Genomic DNA, 26,658 nt, shown 5'->3' with positions numbered 1-26,658 from the left:
AAGTCATGTGACACTTATCATTAAACTCAGAGATATAATGCATATATAGATATGCCAAATAGCCGATATACTATAGCTTAAGTAATATATGGAGAGAGATAACAGGATACTCTCCCTTGAGACACTGTTATGCAAGGTCCGCGGTTGATGCAGACTTTGTGACATCTTCAGTAAATGAGTAAATCAGCAACTGACCTTAAAGACACCTCATCTCGAACCAAACATCAAAGCCATGGAAAAGGAAATGGCCTCTGAATGATGTAAGATCGAGGTGTGACCCATGAAATTAATGAGACCCACTTTCACATTGATTGCAGCAGGGCAGAAAGCTAATTTGTGCTGCACCGGGTGGCTTTTCTGTGGGACAAACCTATTTCCTAGAGTGCTGATGTCCTCATTTAGACCAAGAGTCTATGGGTCTTGGGAAATTGAGATGGAGATAGAAATGTTGGTGTAGCTGACCATGAGTGCGACTGAGTCATGCCTCTCTACAGTCAGAACCAGAGTGAATCATATGGTGTGTGTGTGTGTGCATGCGCGCCAGCGATAATAATTGAGAGCACTGAGGGTCATTAGTCACCCTGCCACTGTGCTCTGAGTCTGCATTAGAGGCACACTGCCCTTTATGCTCCCCACCGGGCAGTGCCAGACGTTGGTATCTCATGTGCTTCTTACTTTAGTTGAATATTCTTCTCATATTCTTGTATTCTAAATATTGAAAAGAAGCCAGCACTAATCCTTTTACAAAAAAAAAAAAACTTCAAATCTAAATTATTAAGATTATTATTCAGCTTGTGTAGGGTTTAATATTATGTTTTTGTACATAGTCACTAAAATATGTGACTGCACAGAAGAATGTTACTTTTATGAAAATGAATCTATGTCAGCTCTGTGAGACAGGGAAGGGGAGTTGTGGCAAATTTGTGTTTTTAGGACGGGCCTAGATGTTTTCCTCAGGCCAAATCCAAATCTGCACATTGTGGACTTATTTCTTCAGAAATGTATTTCCAGGGGCATGTACGAAAGTAGAACAAGAATAAAAAGGGACAATAAAATAGCACTGTTGATATCAGCAAGAATGTTGCACTATACTAAACGTGTCTAATAACATATGTGAATCCAGGACAAGCCAACAATAGCTGATAACACATCTTAATAGAATTTTAACAGCGTCTTAGTTTTTTTGGCATTTTGCTTTATTTGGATTATGAGAGTAGAGAGAGACAGGAAAGGCGGGGAGAGGAAGGGGATGACATGCAGCAGATGGCCCAGGGCCGGATTCAAACCTGGGCCGCCGAGTTAAGGATTCAGCCTTGATAATGTGGTATGCACTCTGGTGCCCTATCTTGGTGACTTTTAGAGAATAGGATAGATTTATATTCAGATACAGGGGCATAATGTTATAAAAAGAGGTTAATTTATAAACGACTTTGAAATCTGTGTAGTCAGGGTTCAAAGAAACATATATTATCCCCTTTTTACTTCATCAAAAAGAATATTTCAGTAAAGTTTATGTTCTCAGATAGTGAAAGCAGTAGACAGTGAAAGAACAGCTTACAGTAAAAATGTCCTTGTAAACTGCAGTGAAAGTAGCCCTTCTGATGAATTTCCCGATTCACTGCATGAAGCATAATAATTTACTTCTTTTCTGTCTTTGAAAGCCGTGGACATGTCTATAAGTGAACCTCACATTTAACAATGTTCATGTTTTACATTTTACATTCTAAAGTCCACTGAGATTCTGTTGCTGGTCTGGTGCTGTTTTTTGTTGGCTGAGAATCAGAAGTTCAATAGTTTTCAGAATGTATAGCTACAACATGTAAAATAAGAAAGCTGCATGACCTATACTATTTAGGTGAAATGTTTCTCACCGATTTAAATAAGCCACAACAAGAGACATCATCGCTATACTAGAAGCAATGTAGAGAGCTCTAAGAAACTTCAAAATACTTACAATAAAGACTACAATATTCTGAATTATAACATATATATTATATTTTCAAATACTGACAATATGTTCCTAACTCAAGAAAAGTGTGCAACTTATTTCTTGAGTCAACTGTATCTTAGGCCACACATTTGTACACTGTTATTGTGCATACAAAAAAATGTATTTTTGGCCATGATCAAAATCTTAAAAGGTAGGTTTATCTCAGTAAATATTTAAAGAGAGAAAGAGACTCACCTAGACCAAGTACAAAAAGCACAAAAAGACTGCACAAAAGCCCTAATGCAACTGTAGCTTTCACAATGGGGCAGCCCTCTGAGTACATCTGTGAGTCTGAAAGCGTGGACACCAAAAACCCTCTCAAATCTGTTTCATAATGCTAATTAGCATTTAGCATGGAAAAATATTCCTCCATGTCTGCTTCTGGTTTAAATCTCCGGTTCAGCTGTAAGAAAAACTCAAATTCTGTGGCTGTTTTTAAAATGACATTATTTATGAACTGAGATTTGTCTAAATTGGGTTCATCTGATGTGAATGTCAAGTAGTTCAAGTCTGTAATTTGCACAACTTTGAACATAGAAGAGTGTGCAGTTGTGTGAAACAGACAGATGTGGGAGTCTACACGTTGAATGAGTCTCAGTGCAACTGACATTAAGATTGCTTATCAAAAGCTTTCTGTCAGTCCCAGAACTATGTGAAGCATCAAAGAGGCACCAACCAGTTGCATACTGTTTTTTTTCACCATTTCTTCAGCCCACTCACCACATCAAGGTTCCACTTTGATTTTTATTTCTCTAATAATCCTTTACCTAGCCCATTTTCTGTACCTACCACTCACTGTTGGGCAATAGAAGTTAAAAAGACACTGTTTACCACAGCATGTTCCATATCAGAGGTCACACTCACAGTATTTTTCTAAACTCCACCGGGGAATTCAAGCTCTCTGCTGACGTTATCGGTCAGAGTGGTTGTTAGACTTCAAGGTGACTGAAAGTAATGTCACGGTATGTCTCCTACATCCCACATTCTGCTGTATCCTCTCCTGGTCTCTGTATAGTGGCTGCCTTGGTCTCTAGTCACCTCCAGCCACAGTTGGTAAGTCAATATTGGCCATAGGGGATTGGCTTCAGATCAGTGATGCCGAAAAACAGAAATGTAGCAAGCTTTCACTGGGCTGTAACCTAATGTTATTTCACATGCGGTGTATGTGCATACAAGTGTTTAGGCAACCCTCCAATGTTAAAAACTGATTTGAAACGAGGGAAAGTTTTCTTTTCACTCTCATCAAACTAGAGGGGATAAAATTATGCACTGTGCTTGTTGAGAAATGTGCCTGAAATTTGTTTTGTGCCAGAGACGCTACGGTTGTCTCAAATGATAGGCGACGGAAAAGGTACATAATAAAATAATTTTTCTTATCACCGAACTGGAATTCTGCAGGGAGCCTGAAAATAATTCCAATATTCAGAGAAGTGGTAGCATAGAGGCAGTAGAGAATGAAAGTATGTGTGAGGACTCCAGCCGACAAATGCAATGATACACTGTGTGTGTGTGTGTGTGTGTGTGTGGGTGTGTGTGTGTGTGTGTGTATTTTCAGTATTCAGCATGGGAACTTAAAAGTCCACAGCGGCGATATTAACTGTGACAGAGCTCCACATTAAGTGTATTCCCTTAAGCTGCAGAGAGGCAAAACCACCTTATTGGAATTGCTGTCAATCAGACCCATCTTCCAAGGAAAAACACTAGCAATCAATGGTTGGTTAGAGACACAGCAATAATAGTATTTCACTTTAAACACTGAGCTCCTTAATTCACAGCCTGTGATATATAATTCCACTAACACTGATGAAAGTTTGCTAAAGTAGGCACATAAATGTGAACTGCAGACAACGCTCTTCTGCTCCTCCTGTACAGTGTGATAGCACTCAGAGGCAGCTTCTGTTGCACATCTGAGATAGAAATGTCAGCAGCACAGCAGAGCTCATTGATTGCCACACAGCCCACCAACCCTTTCTCTTTTCCTTTTATATGCTGCCTTTCCTTTTATTTATATTGCCTATTCACACAACATCGATGCAAACCCCCTACAGAACTCGGTGCTTCTTTGTTGCTTACACTTTATATACACAGCAAATGTGTTATTGTGCGCTGCATGGTGCAGTATTTGCTGTTGGGCTAATAAAACAGTCATCTTATTATCGTCCGCTGAGCCACTGGGTTACCATCTTTTAGACTAATTACAGCTGAAACTCTGGTGTTCCGCTTAGTGGGAGAAGCTCATTATTTTACTCTGAAATAGAGGCTAATTGAGTGTTTTCAAATGAAGGGTAATTATTTGTTTGCATCTTAGCTCTGATTTTGCATGTTGCCCGCCTCGGCCACATTCACCAGCTCAAGGGACTTGCTGTCTTGGGAAATGGCGAGCCACAAAAAAACGGTCCTGGCTAATTATGTGGCTGAATAAGAAAGATTTAACAAAATGCTTATGAAGACCGTCTCTCCGATAGAGGTAAAGTAACAAGACAGAGGCAGTGTGCAAGGTGTGAAAATTGATTTGGGCTATTGCATGCATTTTCTTTCATAAATATAAAGAAGGGTTATTCAAGCAGTTGTGTGAAAAGCCCAAAAACCTTGCAGTTAAAGAGCTCTTAAATCAAGGTGTGTCCAGACAGACCTATTCCTATTCTGGGAGAGCAGGACACAGAGGAATATGAAAGAAAGGAGGGGAATGAAAATGAGGCAGGAGAAGGAAATGCATCACAGGCGAACAGATGAGTGGACACTGTGTAAAATGAAGTAGGAAATGGCTACAAAAGCCATGCGTTACAGAAGACATCAAGATAGCAGAAATATACAGCCCGTACTGATGCCTGACCTTTGGCTAATGTTACCATAAAACTAAATTCATAAAGTTCTGTCATAGTAAATGACTGCTTCCTTTTAATTCTTATCTGAATCTACATTGTATCTCTCATGCCTTGATGCAAAGGGTTTAGAGATTAGACCAGAAAATTAAATGGCCTGAGTACATGAATCTCATGCATTTGCTGCAGACATAATTTTTTTTTTTTAGAAAAAGTAGCATTCCTGATGTAGCTTATCTCTGTGGTGTGATTCTTCAGAGAACAGATAAGGCACAGAACGGGGAGAGGGGGTGCTTATCAAAAAACCAAACACACACATGCGTGCATGCAGAGTAAAGGTACATCATCCCTCAGACAGACCTTGCTCATGGTGGCACTGAACCATCCAGCCAGCATCTCGAACTCACAAACATGTTCAAAGTAATTCACACATGTGCACGCAGGCACACACACCAACAGACACACACACACATACACACCCCCCCCACACACTCCAAAGATTCTGAGCTATGGCCTTGAGAAAAGAGAGACTGAGAGAGCTAAAAAATAAAAAAAAAAGACCTTGCATGTGAGGGTGTGTTTGAGAGAGAGATATATTAAATATTTCAGATTGCTCCTTTCCTTTTTAATTTGAGATTTATCCCACTGGGGTGATTCTTAAGTCCCAAATCCGTGTCTTGGTCCGAGAAATGTGCTAGCCAAATGAGTAAACACCCAACTTTAACTATGCTTCACTGGAGCGTTGAATAATCATGGAGTTAAGGGAGAGTGGGATCCATTTGCTTCTTGCCGTACTGCAGCACAGCAGTGGGCTGGCTTCTCCCTGTATTGGTAATATCAGTAATCATACTGTTAACCTGCTTGGATATCACAGAGCAATGGACTGTCAAGCCCAGGGGTGAAGGAAGCAATGCTGCTTTTACCAAACACTGAGCTAGAAATAACAGAGACAGAACAAACGGGGAGAGAAATACAGAAGAGATGTAAGACAGACTTACACATATTCAAATGCATTGGTAAACAGAATCTTTGCTGAAACCGGGGCCATAAGGGGCCTCTTCTTCTTGAACTGAAGAAAAGCAGGAGAAGACGTGATGATATATTTATATATGAAAACAAGTTCAGCGGAAAGCAAAGGATTGAGATCAAGCTAGGTTAATTTTCGAGCTATCGAGAGAGGGGTAGAGTACACAGACATTTATAACAGATGAACAACATCAGTGCTCTTTGGATCTAAAGAAGTTATGGAAACTTATGTGCCACCACGGTGAGTGCATCTGACAAAGAGCTTAGGCAATGAAGCATAGCATTATGCAAATGAGGAGAGAGACAAAAAATAATTGCAGGAGAATGAATTAAAAAAAATCTCATTGCAACTGGAAATCTGAAATATTGAGTATGTAACAGTGTTTAGTATTCAAAGGTGTGCTGTATAAGTAGAACCGGAGTGCTGTTGGCCTTTAGTTTATGCCTGGAGGCATCATGTCGCCTTGATTGCCATGTCATAAAAAATTTAAAGCAATTCTGATCTGAGGTGAACAGCACACACAGGCTGCACTTGAAAAAAAAAACAATCCTCCTCTCCTCAACTTATTTATGTTAATAGTGCCCTTGTGCTCTGTTGTGACTTTCTTTCAACCTATTGTCCGCAGAGTCATGGAACAGCAGACTTTTCCCAAGGAATGCAAAGCCTGCTACTTGTTAGTACTGTAACTACAGTCCATGAAAAATCGATGTGAGGAGCACTCAAAGGGTTGTCCTATTGATTTTTCATGGACACAGATCAGTCAATCTATCAATGGTTGCAAGAGGGGAGGCAGGAGCACTGAAGAGGCGCCGTGGGTGTACAGCAGCAGTGATGGACTACTGAAAAGGAAATGTGCAAAACGTCCTCTGCCTAGTATGTGCCCTTCACTTCAAGGGCTCAGCTGAGAAAAATGGAAACTGTCAGCACCTTCAGACATGCGGCAAGAAGATGCAACCCTACTGCATGAAAAAACAAAACCCTAGAGAGACAAATCATGTTACACTCTCACTTAAACATCACAGAGCGATGAAGAAACACCTGCGCGCGTACGCACTCACCAACACGTACTGACACACTCACACCTCTGTATCTCTGTCTTCCACTCTCCGTGTGTGATGGGGTCAATACAAAAAGACAACTCCAGCCTCCAGCTGTCCCCTCCGGCTCGCTCCTCAGACGGGTGCCTGCTTAAGAGCGCTGGGATTCCGTGAGTCTGCTGGATTATTCATTTGCAGAGTGTAACACAGCCCGCTGCTCTTTTCCACATCACCTATGCTGAATTCCCTGGTGCCAGAACAGCCTCTGTCAGGCTCCGTCACCCTAGTTTTCGGGAACTGAAGTAAATAGGTTCCACTTCCATTTCCATTCAGGACTCGTCAGTTTAATTCCTTTACTCTCTGTGTCTTTCACTCAGCCCCCCCTGTGACTCTTCCTCTGGTTCTATCTATTAATACTGACATGTTCAGTGCTTACATTTGATCCCTCTCTTCATGTTGAGACCCTTATTAAAACCATTCATGTCTTCCTATCTGCTAGGGTTTTCTCCCCAGTTTATAACAGAGGGAAACCTGACAGATTCAGGCTGCATGTGGATGTAAATGATCATATTTATCTACAATGTAATGCGCTGTATGTATTTTCAGGACATTCTGGATTCTTTGTTTGAAGCATTTTCCTGAGGTGCTGTGATATTTTTTTTTTACTTTGCCTGCACAGTCAGCATTTTGGTGACTCGCCATGCACTGCAGTGGGTCGAAAGGTGCAGTAGGTTAGGTGTGTCACTGGCAATCCAGCAGCGTACTGCAATTTCGGTGTCAAGATTGTGCTGTCTGCTGCCTGTCTGCTCAGATAGGGTCAACAGCACTACGTTCACGGCACACCTCTATTTTGTGGTCCTTTTGTAATTTTAAGAGATGTGCATAGAGGTGCACACCAAGTAAACCTCTCTAAAACCACACAAAACCCTTATTTGTGTGCCTGTTTCACTTTACATTATACATTCTTCAACCAGTAGACACACTGAATGGCAAAGAGAAAAAAAAGTTTTTATTCAGATTATGGTAATAATGCCAGCCAGATAGATTTGAGATTAAATTTAGATTCTTCAAATTCATCATTCATTATTTTGTAACTTCAATAGGACAACAATGCCACTTCCAACTGCAAGCAGTTACTGTGTTGATCATTGTTATTCCAAATGAATACCAGTACACACAGGAACCATGGTAACCGCCAGACTTTCCTCAAATATCTTACAGAGAGACATCATCTAACCTCGGCAGCATATTAGCTACTTTTCACCTCCCATATAATGATATTAGTCTGTTCCGAAAAAGTACATCATGTAGGGAATGCTTTAACTTGAGAAGAGCTGATGATTAGCTAGGATCATTCAAATTCCTGACACACCAACTGACAATATATGATAATGGATTCTTTCTTATTCCATCCTGTTGCCATATGCGCCTGTGTCTTTCTGAGCTGCCTCAGAGGTTTGAAGGTGAGCACACGTGTTGTCTGGAGTCTCACGTACACAATTTACACACACAATTGTAAAATTCACAGTTTAATTTTACAATAAATACATTTTAATTTTCCTGAAAGTGGAAAGAGACAACTTTTCAACGGAGGGCGAAGCGAGGGAGTAGCAATCTGCAACTACACCGCTAGATGCCACTAAATACTTTAAAACCTTTAAAGCAACCAAAAAGTGTCTGAAAATGTGTTCTATTTCCATTTTAATCATATTTTTATTTATTAAGCCTTTAACCTTATTGGTATAATGTTTAAGACTTTCCAAAAACAAAAACCAACACATTAGTCTGAACCATTAAAGTGATTTCTCTGTGTCATGTATCTGAATATATTATATTGAAATATAAAAAAAAACAAGACAAAATCTGCTCAGCAGCAGTGAAACATAATTCCACAGATCTAAACCTTAAAGACATGATGCACTGTTCAGAGTATTACGTGGTTTTTGAGATTTATTATTACATGATGCAGTCTAACACAACATATTCTTACAATGCTTTTACACACCAGAAAAAAAAGTAGATCCTTAACATAGATCAAGACCAAGACTCACAAGACTCAAGTCTGAAGCTCCCTCTGTTCATTTCCCGAGAGGAACCCAGGACACAACCTGCAGCAGCCAAGAGGAGTTAAGTGTGGAGGGTCGTGTGCGACTTTGAACCAGGCCTCGTTCAAATTACCACAAACCACAAAAATGCAGACAGTTGAAGAGATCAAAACATAGTGTCCTAAGAGTTTGAGAATCGGGTTCTCTGTGTATTAGGAATGGGAACATGAGACTTGCATAGCTTCATGAGAAAGAACCTGAAATAACCCCTGTAAGGGAGCTGGCTCTGCGCCCAAATCTGATGTGATGCTGGAGCTGTTTAAAGTGCAGGACTAGCTAGTATGAGTCACCAAACACATGCATCAGAAAAAAGGCAAGGAAATTCAGAATCATGCCATCCATGTATGTGCACATATAAGATTTATTTAACTTCCACCCACACGAGAACCGGCCGAGTGGAAGATGTTATTTGTTTGATCATGCCATTTAATAATTTCTCTGTGTTTCTATTTACTGTCTGCAAGTCATAAACATGGGTCTGACAGTATTGTTGAGACAACAGTCCAAGTATTAAGCAACTGAGCATAAATAAGCTATTAAAATCCTTGCTTGGCATTCAGCCATGTCAGGTTTGCTTTTTATAGTGTTATTCAAGGCAAAACATCCTTGTGCCGGAAAGGGCATGGCATTTACAACCATTTCATGTCGACACAGCACAGTGTGATCAGTGGAAGCAAGGATTTACGGACTAAATGCCTATAATGACTTTACAAAAAAGTCTAAAGGAGAAGAGAAAATTGAAATGATTGGAATATGATTTAGAAAACAATTATTTGTAAGAAGGGGAGACGGAGTTCAGCCACAGTACTTTTTTCTTTATGATTTAAGACTCTGAAGATATCCTATTGCTGCAGGGTAATGCAGCAGAAACAGGAGGACTAAACTACCACTCATATTTGCTGTGTGGGCTGTATGCATTTGTGTGGCAGCACTGAACATATGAGAGAACAGAGCACTTATTATAAAGGACTCTTGTGCAAGGTCCCATGATAGCCTTCATAACAATGATAAATGGCTGGAGCGTTCGGCTCAGCTACATCATATGACTAGCACCTTTAGGAACTTTCCTCTTATGCTTAAGGCGGGAGCATACTGAGAAAGCTTTCTGCAAAAGCGAACAGGGGATTAACATCCTGGCTTTATTATCTTTTTTTAACATCATTTTGTTTTTCAATTTCCTCTCATACATCCATAATAACGGCACAGACATCTGATCGAGATAGCCTGGTGGTGTGCTGTGCAGGTTTTTTTTGTCACAATCCTCCAACAGCACAATGAACAACGATGGAGCGAGAAGCGTAATGAAATTAGGTTTATGATGAAAAGCTGAGGAGAGGAGGTTTAGTCATTTTTCACGCATTCGGTCAATAGTTTGAGAAAAATCAAACCCATATTCTGGTCCAAAAACATGGAACTTTTAGTACATACTGTGATCTCTTCTCATTTAGATCACTGTAACTCCCTCTTAACTTGCATTACTCTGACCTCTCTACCCCATCTTCAGTTAGTGCAGAATGCAGCAGCTAGGCTGTTAACTAACACTAGTCGTCAATCACCCCAGTTCTTGCCACCGTTCACTGCCTTCCAATAAAACACAAAAATCGATTTAAAAATTCTAATTATCACATACAAGGCCCTGCGTGGCCTGGCCCCCGCATACAGTGTATAGCGGAGCTGCTGACCCCCTGTTTCTGCTCCCAGCCACTCGGATCATCTGATCAAAACGTTGCATCTATTTCCAGAACATATTTTAAATCCTGGCGTGCGGAATCTGTGTGAATTTATATAGGTTAGCCTTTTATAAACTCTCCATTTGCCTTTAGCTTTGTTTATTGGGGTTGTATGCTTTGATATTTGTCTATGTAATATGCAAATGTGTTCATGGATGTACGCATGTATGTTTGTATACAAAAAGGTCAACTAGTCTAAAAATAAGGAAATGCTCAGAAAACAGTCAAAATTGAGAACAATTTAAGGACTCTGTAAACACACAAACTGCACACACGCCACTAGGCTTCGCAGGTAACTGTTAGATATCCTAGTATATCCTGTTACATGAATTTCTCGTTTATTATATTAAACATGTTGGGTTACTACTGAAGTGGGCAACATAGGACAATAACTCTGCCAGATAATGCTTAGGAAAAAGAAAACTGGCTTGTGGCGTCACGCACTTTGTAACTGTATGTTTTTTTAAAAGTGCTATATTATTGAAAGGAATCTTCTCAATTGTGTTGGTCTCTCAACAAAATTTACTCCACTCCTACACCTCTTTAGAGGTGTGGCTATATCGTGTCATGCCCACTCCAATGATGGTGATCCCCATCCAAGCTTGAATACGGGTTCAGCAGTATGCACTGTGGTATGGCTAAGTAAAACTACTCCACTACTATAAGGCACTGGCATTGTAGGAGATTTGTGTTACAATATTCCCAATCAGTCCTACTGTGCAATATCTGAGATAGAATAGCCTGCAACCCCATTGCAGTAGTAATGCAGCCCAGATGGAAGACAGATGTATGATGTATGATGGGGGGGTGGTGGGGGCTTTACGATAGCTACAAGTGTACACAAAATAGACATAATAAATAATGCAGTCATCTTTCCCATTACAGTATAATGCAGACTAGACATTTATACTGCTTATTCTGCCCAACCTCTTAATGAGGAGGTGTTGAAGTGGTGGGTGCATTACTCCTTATTATAACCAAGTAGTATACATATTGTCCAGTCTCTGGAGTAAAAGTATAAATAAAAATGTGCAGAAATTGTCTTTCATGGATCAGTTAGATGCAGTCTGAAATAAGAGTACAGGCTTCTGTGTGCAGAAGAGAAAGTAGGTTTAGAGCCACAAGGGATGAGCATCATTGGCTAAGGACTCCATGTGAATACAGACAGAAGCTTCTGCATTCAACAGAGTAGACCTACAGAGCACATTTTCCACAGTCCCAGCTTAAATTACTGTATCTGAGACAAACTCTTTATCAAGAGCTAAGAGCCAGAGGGTTGTAAGTGCCATTTGAACAAAAAGCCCCTGGTATGTTCCGGGTCAACTGCTCCATTCTTTCATGTCAGTTTTATTTTAGAGAACACAATCTGAAGAACCCCTGCATCGTTTAAATTTTACAGCAAACTGCTCAAGCGGCGCCATGCACTCGGGTCTTTGCCCACAAAGGATTCTAAAGGAGAAGGAAAATGAATCGAACACTGTGAAAGTATTCTGCATTCATCCTCTACTGTGAACAGTATTCTTTCCACATGGCAGGCACTCTTTCTACATTATTTAGGCTGAGAATGATCTGGTTGTGTTATACTGTAACTTCTACCACACCTCCCATCTGGGGGTGAGGAGCTGCATGATAACACCTATCCACCCATACATAAGAACTCTCTAATGGCTCCACATGGATCATTAGCCACTAATTACGCAGATGTTCATAGTTTGATTTAATGCATTTTAGAGAATAATTCATATGTAATCTGTATATTAATCATAAATTGTGTGTGTGTATATATATATATATTTCACAGTGTATACATCATTCCATAAATATGTCGATATATAGACAGAGACATTTATGGAATGCTTATTAGGATATTATTACATATAACATGAAGTTTGGATATATGGAATGAAACCTGAATATATAGAATGAAATCTCATCAAACAACAGCAGGCTTCTGAAATATCAATACAGACCTCTACACACATTACACTGGTCGGTTATAACTTGATAGTCGGCTTTTTTATGAAGGAGAGTCAGGTTACTAGGGCTTATCATCTTCCATAGTGTCTCATGTTTTAGTCTTGAAACATATTGCAGTGCAAATGCTGTTCCGTAACATTAATTAACTATGTGAGCATGTACAAGGTGAGATACATTAGAATTATGAGTAAAAGAACACCTGCCTGAGGTTATAAGTATATAATCCTTTCATTGAATGAATGTCTCTATTTTGATATTGTATTTAATAATCAACACACCTATTCACCTATGATCTATATTCACTTTCACTCATCCCTTTTGCAGGTTGCACTGCTGAATATACATGAACCAAAACAAAGGCTGCGCATGGAGACACCCACACCGGCATTTACAATTCAACGAGTGCAAAATATTAAGCTGGGGGGGGGGGTATATATATATATTCAATATACTGTATATATATTATTTTTTCTCATGGCACCAACCTTTGTCTATTCAAAATAATGCTTTACAACACAATACAAACATTTAATTAATCCCACTAGGGGAATTTGTTTGGAGCAGCTTGTTGTTACACAGCACAGTAACATACATACGAACAAATAAATGGGAGCTAAATGCCGAACACAATCTATAAATAATATTGATAAATAAACTTGCTATGCACAATAAAAAGATCAGATAAAGCACACACCAACAACAACAAAAAAACCTACAGAGCATTTAGTCTTTGGACTGCAGAGGGAATAAAGGATTTAGAATAGCGGTCTGTTATACAAGCAGGTAAAACATAATGATGCCCTGCTGGCAACAGAGAAAATTCACTTGCAAGAACATGTCCAAAAGCACACGTTTCTGTAAGTATTGTTTTTATTTGTATTTAAATAAGGTAAGATAAAAAATAGTTGTTGACGAAAAACTAATCCAGCAACTTTCTGTAAAATTCCAGGACGAAGCTACCTGATCATCGACAGTGCCTGGGTCAGGGAGGCCCAGCTGCCTTGTTATTTCACCCTCACTCTCTGTCTTGTCTCTGCTAAATCGCATCAGCCAGCAATTGACCAAGTGTCACGCTTCAGAGGGGAGCCTGATATCTCCAGCCTCGCAGACCTTTTACTTCTCCTTTCTGCTTTCCTCAAAAGGTCACATTTTTACTTTGTTTTACAGCAGCACAAAGTACACGTTGCTCTGCACAACTTTTTCTGGCCTCACATCAGCCTGTGCGACTTTTCTTTAGGATAAGGGAAAAAAGAAACGGAAGAATAAGCTCATGGACTATGGGCCTGGTTGTGTATGACAATGACTCCTTGTAGATACCTTCGGTGCTGTCTGATAAATGTTTAGCTTGATTTGTCATTTACTTATTAATGGAGAACTAACACATTTTCCCTTCCCACACAATCCCTGAAAGAGCAGGGAGGTCAGGGAACATAGTCATTTGTATGCTCCCAGAGAAAACTAATGTTTAATGACTGTCTGATTTTTTGTTTCTCTTACATTAAAAGACCCCCTGAAGTAGAATAAAAAAACAATTTCACGCTGGTCCTGAATTGATGCACCAGTCCCTTGTGGAAAATCACAGGCTGCAGAAATAACATATAGTGGAAATCAATTGAAATGGCCTGACATGCGAAACCCATGAAAGTAATTGTCAACAAAAGTGATTCATTCGGCACTTTAATGCATCACGTCGAGCTGACATCTTGTGTTATCTAGTCAATTGTGCATGTACCATAAGAGGGTTTCCAAGAAAACATGTGATCAAATTCTTTTTAAATACAAAGCGTACGTCACAGCCAGTGACCCTAGTAAGTGTCTGAAACTTTGGGCATAATATATTTAACTACAATATTTCATCACTGCTGGTGTGGTTTCAATCAATATCTCCACAAATTAAAAGAAAAGTCTAAGTGTTATGAATGCAGCGCAGACACTCAACCATGAACCCCTGCTGAGAGTCTGTCCATAACTTCCTTTTATCAAAATTAACTGTGTACTGAGCTCTGATTTACATTTCATGGAGTCTTAAAATATTCATGCCAAATTGACTGGTTGCATGTTGAAAAAAAAACAACATGAAAAATCCAATGCATTATACTGGCATCCAAGAAGGATATGAAATTTAGAAAATGAAATATGAAATGCTAAAAACCTCAAATAAAAGATAACATTGTGAGTAATCCAAAGAGATAAGACATTTCATGCAGAAAAATCTAATAACTTCTTAATAATGTCTCATGTCCTCAGTCACAGTCAAATTACTTCTTGTTTGTACACTTGTAGGCTTCAGACTGCTTTGTCTGTTTTAGTGGGGCAGGGATAAAAAGAGGTGTTAGGGGTTCTCCCAGCAGAATCTAATACTGGCTGAGCACTAATCTGATCTCATTCGCACCTCTGGGTAACAACCCTCCCCCTCCCTCCTCCCTTTCACATATAACTGCATTGTTTTATTTCTAATTCTTATTTTCATTTATTCCCTTCTTGATACTCACACATATTACATCTCTAATAACATTTTCTCAATGCCAGGATTGGAATGCTCACAGGGGAAAAAAAGAAAGCAGAGAAAGAGAAATGCCATCTGATTGTACTGAAAAAGTATGGCAGAGCAGTGAGGAACTCTTGAACACTGCTTGAACAATCCTGTTGTTTGGCATGCAGAATGCTTAGAGGTTATTCCCCACATGGAGAGCCTAGGGCTGAGTCAAGGTCTGTGGATACATATTTCTTTAACCTGTGGGCAGGATAAAAAAAAATGAGCTCCCACACACAGTAAAATGGCATAGAAAGACCAGCATTTTTCAGACATTCACAAATTCTTAGTAGGTGTGTGGATTACTCGCTTGACAGCAATTTGATTTAATTATTCAAGATGTAATTTGCTTCAAGAGGGATTATTTACTATTTTTCTCTGGTTACATTTTGAGAAACACAGTTCATTCAGTAATGAACCAAAACCATTTCTTCAATACTGGTTAACAATAAAATAAATTTTAGAGTTGCAAACATTAAAAGGAATATATTTACTTATGATGGCCTGAGCAGCATTATTATTTGTAGTTGTGACAGCAGCAGCAGCAGCAGTCTTAGCATTTATATTACTGACAGTGGCAGCATTAGTAGTGGCAGTAATGGCAGCAGCAATGATATTGCCAGTTTCCTCTTTTCAATCCTGGCAAACGAGTGAGTGGTTTCAATTCAATTTGATAATTGCAATTCAAATTGTTCCATATTGATTGTCTCAAAAGCTGGAGTAATTTGATTATTTCTTTTAGCAGATCGATGCATTGAATTGGCATCATTTATAATTGATGCAATGAATGAATCAATGCAATGAATGAATCATTACACACCTACAGAGCAATTCAGAGTTAGTGCTTCTCTAAGTGTTTCACAGTGATACTGTAAATGTCCGTAGACAGTCTGACAAGCCTGAGCTGCTGCAGCAACACATGTCAGACGGCACATCATGCAGCTGACTTTTAAAACTGTTTGTGCTGTCTTCGACTATTACTGTTATTATTCTGTGAAGTACGCCGGAGTGCTATGCGTACATTACAAGCAAACACCCTGACTGTTACTCTGAGTACAAATGTGCAATAGCCACAGATCTGTATGAATAACGTCAAACATAACAGCTGCACACACATATATTAAGCGCATCTGCTCATGCTCACATACATACAGTCCTTCTTTATTGCAGAGGACCCTTCAGAAACATTCAGTGAAGAGAACCACCAAGGACAAACATGGGTAGACATAATAACATAATAAAATAGCCCAACAAGCATTGCCTTTCAGTTAAGACTATGCCAGAGATGCGTTTATTCAGAAGTGTAATGACTTTTGAGGACCTATTTTCTAAAGCTACCCCTGTCTACCCCAACAGCTTGAAAACAACAACCCAAACCAAAACTTTAGAATTACCATACAGGCGAATCGACACCACTCTGTGGTCTCAACAAAACACCAAGATTATAAGCATTATAAATTCTATTTGTCATCAGACTTTATTATTAAATTGGATCGCATTGGCATTATTTGAGGTGAGGTGAATAATACATAAGCAGCGAGGCAAAAATAGATGAGATATTTTTCTCTGTAAAATCAGAACGTAGCTTCATACACTGGATCCTTATATGCTCACAGGATCATGGAAAAATAAATATTTAGTTATTCACAATGGAACTCTTGGATGAATTGGGTGAATTGTAATGTAAAAAAAAACCCTATACTGAATGGGTATTAACACATTACCATATTGATAGTATGTAATTAATTGTGTCAGTTTGTTAGAAATAGTGTGGGGATCAAACTTATACCAAAAAAACACAAAGACAAAACTGCTGAGAAACCCTGCTACCTCACGTGCAAAGCTAATTTTGACTTGTGATAATATCTGCTAATGAGCTGGATTTAAATCTGTTGTTTTTGTTGGAAATCTTAATTTCCCAAAGGGCCAACAACTATGAAATGATTGTAGATACTGACATAAGTGTGTAAATAAAGACACACAAGTGAATGAACAGATGTGCGAGCAAAAACAAACACACAAAAATCAATAACTTGGCTTGCACATCACAATGGTCCCTAGTCATGACAATATGTTGTTTACACTCTACCATGCTATAAAACTGAAAACATATCTCTCAGAGAACAGGGAGTGAAATATTGCAGCTGAAGAGCAACACAAACCAGCAGAAGTGGTGATTATTGTCACTGAAGCTGAGGCTGAATTATATTGTATCCACCTTCTTCCCTGTGAACAAAAGTCAATGCTTTACAAAAGGAAAGTTCCATCTTTCATTTACTCAGAGCCATCCTAAGTCAATAATGGCAGATTATGAATGTGAGTAGTCTTAAAAAAGACCTCCCTGAAGAAAAGAGACTTGAATGAAGGCAGACAATGCACACGCATGGCTGGCTCCATATCTCAGAGGAACAGAGGGAAGTGTGATAGACTTTATCCTTTTCCACACACTTGATCAAACCCTCTGGTCTTTCAGTCATCTGACCATCCTTACCACTAAAACGACAACCCTCTTTCTAACCTTCCTTCTCTTCCTGTCCTAAACCCTACAGCAAACGTATTACTAACGGGCTGTTTATTAGCTGTTGTAACTAGAGTCAGAGTTCTATAGGTCAAAGATTTTTTAGTTATAAACATAGTTACCTAGTTACATAGAGTACCTTTTGAGTAAGGATTTTTTGCAGATCCCTGGCACAGCACCAACCCATTTCTAGGAGACATTTTTGGAAACAGCTAAAAGGTCTGTGGTTGCAGGCTCCATATAATGAAGTGGTGCATTTAAATGAGAGACAGCTCTGGGACGAGGAGGAACACTTCACTCAGATCAGTAAACACAGAAATAAAGTGGAAGCTAGAGGATGAAGAAAGGGAGGACAGGACAACTACAAGAGGGCAGAGAGCAAGCACAGAGAAAAGAAAGCAGTGAGAAGAAGGGAAACTGACTGCAAACCAGACCTGCAAATAACCTGTAAAAATTGGAAAGTTTTAAGTGAGGAAGAGATTAAAGAAGATAGGGGGTGAAAATGGCAAAGAGCCACAAAGGGAAATGAGAAGATTGCAAAGCAACAATTCCCAGTGGATTATCCAAATCCTATTAGATATAGGATTGTGGTAGCGAGAGGATGATGCAGGTATAAAATATCTCACATACCTGTAACAAAATAAAAAAGGAAGAGAAACATACAAAAAAAGCTTCCACTTAAGAGTCAAATTTTTTTAAATGCCAAGTGGCCTTCTGATCCAAAAAAATGCATGGTAGGTATTACTTTGCCAACAAAAATGCCCCCCCTCTCAACACTGGAGTCAATCGACTGGAAATAATATGCTGGCAATTTTCTCCATGGCAACCTAATGCCAGAACACGCTGTAGATTGGTGTGCCGGTGGGGAGACAGTCACAAGGGCTTTACAGTATGACTATAAAGCAGTGAGCAGGAGCAGAAGGTTGATAACAAACCACCACACACACACAAATGTGCACACAAATACACATACACATACACAGAAAGAGGGAGAGGGAGGAAAGGGCATGCAGCTACCCAATACAAAAGCAACAACCAAGGAAGGACATAAAGGTTAAAGAAATTACAAGAGATTTGTGGTGCCAGCAGGCATGTTAAACCTCATCAAGGTACTTGGTCATTCATTTGAATGTAAAAGATGTTTAAAAAATGTTAGTTAACCGGTGTAGGACAGATTTACAACCTCTGGTCCACCTTCTGAATCCACTAATTCAAATTCCTTCAAAACAATTCAGAATGAGGCAGGCAGCTTCTGGGTGTTGAGAAAATGCTATTCAAAATTCTACACATACCAACATTTCATCCATTTTCCCACTATTGATTGGCCAACAAGGGCTCTGAAGCCAAGCTGTTTTTCAACACACTGACAAAGACTAAAATTACAAAATACAAGTTTTGACAAAAATTCAATGCCATTTCAATTTCACAAATTCACATTCAAATTAAATTGTGCGGTCGTAAAAAAGCACATGCTATTGATGCTAGTATTGGATCGGTATCAGTGTGTTAAATGGATTGGGTAACAGTGTCTCTCAGTCACTGATATTCTACGACCCAATTTTATAAACTTTCTAGAGAAATTTGTCTTCTATGGACTTAAGAACTGAAGAAAAGGGCGCCCAGTTAGCTCAGTTGGTAGAGCTGGCAACCCATGTACCGAGGCTGAGTCCTTGCTGCAGCAGCCCAGAGTTCGAATCCGACCTGCGGCCCTTTGCTGCATGTCATCCCCTCTCTCTCTCTCTGCCCCCCTTTCCTGTCTGTCTTCAGCTGTCCTATCAAATAAAGGCAATAAAAGCACAAAAAAAAAGAAGAACTGAAGAAAAAAGAGCAGGTGGGAAAGGGGATAGAGAGTGAGAAAAAAGGATCATAGAAAGAAAAAAATATGTTCAGGACTGAAAATGTGAGGATCTGGGGGCCTTCATCTTGAAATTTGCAGGGTTTGTGCAACATTTCTCCCTCCATTGTTCTTTTATTCAACAAACACTTCCCACCCCCCAGTGACGATGGAAAATACAAGTAATAGTAATAATGTTAAAAAAAGGAAGGACAAATAAACAAAAACCAGCAGGTGAGATGATAGAAATTTAAACAATATGCTTAATTAAATAGTAAAATCTTATGCTTCCAAGTCCATGGGGGTGCCACTCTAAACGTGAGCCCTGTCACAGGTAGCCGTCCATTTGTTAAATAACATGCTATGTAGCGTAATGGTGATGGAAGGAAATGGTGCTGCAACAGCACAAGTGAATTAGGCCAATGTTTGTCAATCTGTATAAATATTAATGGTTTGAATTAGTAATGATAAACACACTAACAGTATATTACCCAACAAGCTGAGAATGTAAACAGATTAAAAGCAACACTGCATATTTTACATTTCTTAGCTCCACTTAAGCAGAGAGCAAACACCTCCTAAAGCTCTATGTATGTGGACAACATTCATAAACATATAACTATATGAGTATTTGTGCTAGGGTGCCATTATGACTGCATACTATAGGTCTAGTTTATTATCACAGATGACCTCAAACCAAGCTCTTGACACATGAATCACCACCCATCTTTGTCCAAGACCTCCTCCACTTTTTTCACAATTTTGCTAATTTTGTCAGTTCTCTCGGTCTGACAGGATACCAAAAATAGGGCACGGATGCATTTTAAGTCGGTTGAAGGGCCTGCTTAGTCAGTAAATTGAAATTTGAATATGAATGCGTGTTTACATCGGGGATCAGACAATGTGAGAATAATCAGTTTAGCATTATCTAAAAAAAAATAAAAAATGGAGAGAGAATACACACCTTTAAAGTGAACATTCATTGCAGTGACAACATATTTAGCCATGAAAGGAGAAAAGAAAGACAAACAAATCATTCTGCATGACTTGGGACAATAGTGTTATAGAGAAAAAGAAGTTTGGGATTTTGCTGAAGGAAAGAGTAAGCTTTTTTTTTTTTTAATAATAACCTCCTGGTACCATTAGAATATATTTGTACCATGGCAGACTCTTTCTATTGAGATTCGTTAGTGCCAACGGCAAGACTTCACAGCTTTTATTCCGAGAGACTCTCCTTATTTTCCCTTTAAAGTCCTGTGGGAAATAGGAGACAGCAAATAGCAGGCATTGTCTATATGCTGCTGAACAGTGTCATATGGGTTTATGAGTGAAACTGAGTGTTGAGGTGGAAGGATGTGAACGTCTCAGAGCGAGAGAAAACAACAGGGAGAGAGTCAGATGCAGAACCAGAGAGAGAGAGAGAGAGAGAGAGAGAGAGAGAGAGAGAGAGAGAATGAGAGAGATTCTTTTGATGTTCCTTTTAATAAACTATTACTTTAAAATGTGGACACCAGCAGGCTAAACAAATAAAGTGTCACAGACACACACACACACACACACACACACACATAGACAACGCAAATGCCTCCCAATCGCACTCCAGGCAAACGGAAGGAAGATAAAAGCAACACCATCTGACATAATCAGCCTGACAGAGCTTGCTTTACAAATAACATTCCAATATAAAATAATCAAACGCTCTTCACCCACAGAGCAAACTGCCCATGTACAATCTTAAAAGCATCGGTGTCATTTCTTTAGCAATAAAACATTAACTCAGTCCTGATGTGCTGTGACCACCTCACGCAGCCACCAGATAAGTAGACCAGAGAGAGAGAGAGTAAGGGAGTGAGCGAGAGCGAGATGTATTTATTTCGTTACAATTCATGCCAATACGGCTCATTTGAATCGAAATGAATCAACAAAGACAGACAGCTAGAGAGAGAGAGAATTGGCCAGTAGGCTAAAGCATCACATAGTTGGCAGGGTATCATGTGCAGAGTAAAAGACAATGGCCTTGGAGCGCATTACATTCAGCACAGAGCAGGTATGTGTTTGTGTGTTTGGGGCTGTGATGGTACGAAATTGAAAAACAGCAAAACCTAGAAATTGTAGCAAGAATAATGGATTTTGAAGGAATATTATAGTAGTATCAGCTGACACAAGGTGAATGCAATCAAACATGTGCTCACTACCTGGAAATTACCTGTTACCTCTGCAACACAAGAGCCAGAGGAGCAGTTTCCTGCAGTTTTTGAGGAGGGCCGAGGCTGCTGGAGCAGATGGTGGGAAGTCGGATAACAAAACCTGTGTGTTGTTTACTTCAGATCACACTATAGCCATGTTTTGAGTAAATTAGCTATAAATAGAAAGGGACCAAGAGACCCAGATGGAGAGATGTAGTGAGAGAGCTAGGGAGACACAGAGGCACGGGCTCTGGCATTAGACGTCTACTCCACAGAGCAGGGTGATTCAGTCTGTCAACGCCCACAGAGCCTGCCCATCCTCATAAAAACAATGATTTCTGCCTTGGCTCACCAAGAACACGACATGACATTTAGCTCTAAACCCTGGTCTTGTACACCCACGCAGACACAAAAGCATTATTGAAAAAAAAACAAAAAAACAAAAAAAAAACACTACTAAACAAATTACAGAGAAACAGATATAACAACGCTTTGTGTCAACTTACAAAATGCCGACGCACACTAGGATGTCTTGATGACATTTACAATTAAACCATGGGGTTGAACACACACACACAAACACACACACACACACACACACACACACACACACACACACACACACACACACACACACACTGAAGTACCCTTTCTTCTCCTCACACAAACTCAAATAAAATAAAGCTGAAACATAATGAGCAAATCTGCAAATACATAAAGGCGCACCAAGACAATAAGCCATTTCTGAGCACTGCAATGAACAAATAACCAGTTACGTGATGATCCTGTAATCACATTAGTGATCAAAATCCTATTACAGTACCTCATAATAATACATCAGCCTCTTTTCTCTCTTCAAGTGCCCTGTAGAACAACCACCAAGGATGCTGGAAAAGTCGTTTCCCACTCTAAGCCCCCAGCCCTTAAAAGCCTTCCATAACCCATACCCTCATATAACCCCCACTGCACTGTCAGAGCACAGGCACTGCACATACAGTAGATCATCCTTCTCTCATAGCACCCACTCAGGGACTAGAGACTAAAATAAAACTTATTTGGGTGCCTCTGTGAAACAATGACTGAAGATGTACTCCCACAAAATCTAATTCCAGACAGTGGATAATACTAAATTTCACCCTTCCAGTCATCCAGCACTCATGCTTTTCAGTTCGTAATACCATACTCCATTAGCTATCTTCCTTTTTTTTTTTTAACTAGCGTCTCCCACACGTCCTTGCAACCGTCCTGCTATCACCACGTCTCACTTCTACTCTTTTTCCAATAGGAAATAGTCAATTATCTCAATTCTTTCTACCTTCTTTCCTACTCTGCTTTTATTATCCATCTCCACCCTCTCTAAGCTTGCAGACATCTATATCCACTAGTGAAATATCTGCCTCTCACATCAAAACTGCAAAGAAGAAGCTCCACTATAAGATTTCTTCAGAAAAATAAAAAAATCTGTAAAGGAGACAGACATCTTGTGGGCTGTGGTGTCATGAACCCAGAACCACAAAAATCTACTGTTGGTTGGCTGGGATGAAGTGAATAGGGTTGTTTTTAGGACCCATCATATGGAACAGGGCTAGACTCCTTGTTCACCCTCCAGGACCTGAGTGGTTAAAGTCACATCCACTAAAATGACAAGCTGCCATATGGCATCAGAGATTCAGTGACTGACAGCCGCCATGGAGGACTCGTTCCTGTGACTACTTCTAGCTCTACTCCTTTGACACAATCCCTATTTAACAGAGTGGAAAAATAAAGTTATACATCTCCCCATTAATCTAGTGGTTTAATGGAGAGAAGAGAGGCAGGAGATGTCTTTGTGGTTGGGTGAAATGAGGGAAGGAGAGATAAACAGGAGAAAGAAAGCCATAAAGGTTTTTTAGGGAAACCGATCACATAAGGGGAATATGAAAGAAAGAAGAACTGCCTCGTTTGGAGGAAGATAGACTTTTTTTTTACTTCATAGCGTTGTGTCCCTGGGTGATTGTCTAGAATATGTATGTGTTTTCTGTGAGCAGAATATTGAACATTACATTTTACCCAAATCACAAAGACTGGAGACTGATTCACAATCTAGAATTCATAGAAGCAATTAAGAGTAAAAGTCTGTTAGGGGCCATTATACCTAATGTACTCTTTCTTTCACTCGGCAGTACAATATTTTTAGACTGTTAGAACAACTGCAACAATCCAGATCAATACTACATGAACTCCAGAGTCAAGCAGAATGTAAGTCCCTCAGACAAGCTCAACGTTATGTCACATGGATACGTTTTAATATAATGGGGGAGACGATACAGAGCTTTTAATAATGACACACATCTAATCTAATCGTCCAGTTTGACATAAATCCATGTGACAACTGTTCACTATGATAACAGGGAGACTAAAAACATCTGTCTTTGCACTCCAGACAAAGCTCCATCTTTGCCAAAATAAAGAAAGCAACGATAAGACCAAATTAATTTTGCAAAACCTCTCTTTCAGAAAATCCTCTTTATTTGAGGTGGGGAGAAGTGGGGTGGGAATGTGCAGAACCTCCTACGCGTATTCCTAAGAAGTAATCCAGAAGGCTGTTCACTGGCGTGTGCAGCACTCAGGCAGCTCCACAAAGATGCATGCAAATGAAGTTAAGTCTCAAGTGGAGCAACAGGGGAAGAGGGGACAAAATAGCGACTCACTGTCAACTGCTGTGCACAAATATGGAAAAGCTTAGCCTTAGAAGTATTTTGCTGTTCAAGGGACCTAACACACCACTGAAAGAACAATAAGATGCAACTACTTCTCCTTCTCTCCCCCTTATCCTTCACCTCTTCTGACAATTGTTTTTCTTTCCCCTATCTGCGAACTGTATGTCATAACAGCTCATTTAATTAAAATGACTTGCCAATCCCAAAAACGGAAGCTAAAGTGTTTGCAATAAAATTTAACTACAGACATCATAATTAAATATAACAACCTTCCTTGAGACACAGAAATAACAGTCTTATTATTCCTGTCTATTCCTAACACTACTCAGTAAACACAACTGTCTGCCAGTGTGTTACGAAGTCATGCATGCCCCACTTTAAGCTACAAGAAGTGGAGGAGGCCACACTTGTGCGACTTGCTGCGCAAACAGGATTTCTTGGAGGTGTCATGTCAGGCTCGCTGATGCTCGGCTTTGATGTACAACAGTTTTGTAACACTGATGTTCACCTACAAGCCATAGCTGGGTAAGAAAACAGTCTCACATGGAGTGATATAGATGAGAGACACCTCTTCAGTGTGTACATACTCATGCATTTACACACACACACACACACACACACACACACACACACACACACACACACACACACACACACACAGTAAGACGAACTTACATTGCCATGGTTGATGAAACCATGTTCCCTGGCGATGCGGTCAGCCTCCTCTGGCCCCCCATTGATCTGGACAGCCCAAGCGTTGGTGTAGACCTCTGCAGCATCAATCCACTTCCGTTCTGCTGTCAGGAGGACAAGGACTGTCCATACATGTAGCAGGGCCACCCTGGCATCCATTAAAAGGAGGACTTCACAGGGCAGTCTATCCGTCCGTCCGTCACTGCTTCCCAGGCAGAGTGGGGCTGCTCTACCTTACAGCAGCAAAGTAGAACGGTGGCCTAGAGATGAGAGGACAGAGCCAGCTATAAACACAGGCATGGCCTTCTTAACTGGGTCAGTCTTGGGCCTAAATTACCTACAGTACTGCAGATACCATTCAGGAAACAAAGCCAAAACTGAAGCAAAAATAAACAGCACACCCACAGACCTTATCATGCATCATACTTAGCTCACTGTCTACTTAACTGTCAACCCAGAGAAAAAGAACGTCTTCATAAATGTGCAAAGCATATATATTAGGTCAAAACAGACAAGGGCTCTGCCAAAAACAGAATTATTCTTCAATTCTCCCTTGTTTTTTCATACCTGGAATGGTAATGTATGATAATGATATACAGTAGGCATGTTGCTGCAATACAGGAGGAGCTCTAAGCAAAACCACTACACGGCTACTTGTGGCAAGGCGTCTGAGATGGAGGACATTTTAAAGCTCACTCAGACACTGCCCTTAACTTTAGGACATTCCATAATTTAAATTCAAGCAGCTACTTACTGGGTCTGCGAAGGTACTGTACGACATATTCTAATTAAAGAGTAAAATAACAAGCGTGATAAAAAGGATCATTATTTGAGCAGATGTTAAAACGGAAAAAAGAATTTCACACTGGGACATTCTCAGGGCTTTTGATTTGTAGCTCTTTGAGTCGTAGGAAAGGAGCCCGTAAGTCACACATAAAAAGGAAAGCTTTGCGGTAAGTTAACCGCCTCTGACTGAGAATAAAGATGATAAGGTGTGGGAATCCAGTTCTTCCTAGGAAAGATGAAGAGGAGAGAGGTGATGCAGGTCTAAATGACTGTCCAGTCCCACTGCTGATCCCACCAACGTGGCATCAAACTGCCATTCAGTGAGTCAATCCCTGCTACACCATGCGAAAGAAATAGAGGTAACTTTGAAGGTTCAGTCTGAGCCTTTTTTTAATTGGCGTGTTCACCTCTGCCTTTTTAGCAGTTTTTTGTGGGAGAAAGATGGGGAAGATAGCTGAACACGAGGACCGGTTGTTCTACTCGTCGTCATGGCAGTGACAGCAGTGGAAGTGGAATGAGTTTGACATATTTGTCGAACACGTTGTTAATGTGTCTTAGTAAGGTGTTGGGTCACCAAATGTTTCTAGAAGGGCAATGTGCCTTGACAAGGACTTGGACTCTGATGGATGACACTGTCTAATACATCCAAACTCTCCCATGGGTATTGATATTGATTGGTATCAGTTGAGATTTGGTGACCGCCAAGCCCCCGTAGTATATA

At 39.9% G+C, this 26,658-nt stretch overlaps 1 protein-coding gene across 5 annotated transcripts in view; it reads right to left on the bottom strand.

Annotated features, from left to right (window-relative positions):
• furinb (furin (paired basic amino acid cleaving enzyme) b) overlaps window positions 1–26,658 on the bottom strand; it is a 78,145-nt gene that overhangs the window by 45,545 nt on the left and 5,942 nt on the right. For all 5 annotated transcript variants that reach the window (XM_051383563.1, XM_051383564.1, XM_051383565.1 and 2 more), the window contains one exon: window positions 25,134–25,411. In XM_051383563.1, coding sequence (XP_051239523.1) covers window positions 25,134–25,310 — 177 coding nt within the window. In that variant the 5' untranslated portion in view covers window positions 25,311–25,411. The remainder of the gene's footprint in view (window positions 1–25,133; window positions 25,412–26,658) is intronic.

Source organism: Dicentrarchus labrax, unplaced genomic scaffold (assembly GCF_905237075.1).
Source record: "Dicentrarchus labrax unplaced genomic scaffold, dlabrax2021, whole genome shotgun sequence".
NCBI classification, from domain to species: Eukaryota; Metazoa; Chordata; class Actinopteri; family Moronidae; genus Dicentrarchus; species Dicentrarchus labrax.
Note: the sequence above shows the minus strand (reverse complement) of the source record. Positions and strands in the feature narration are given on the sequence as shown.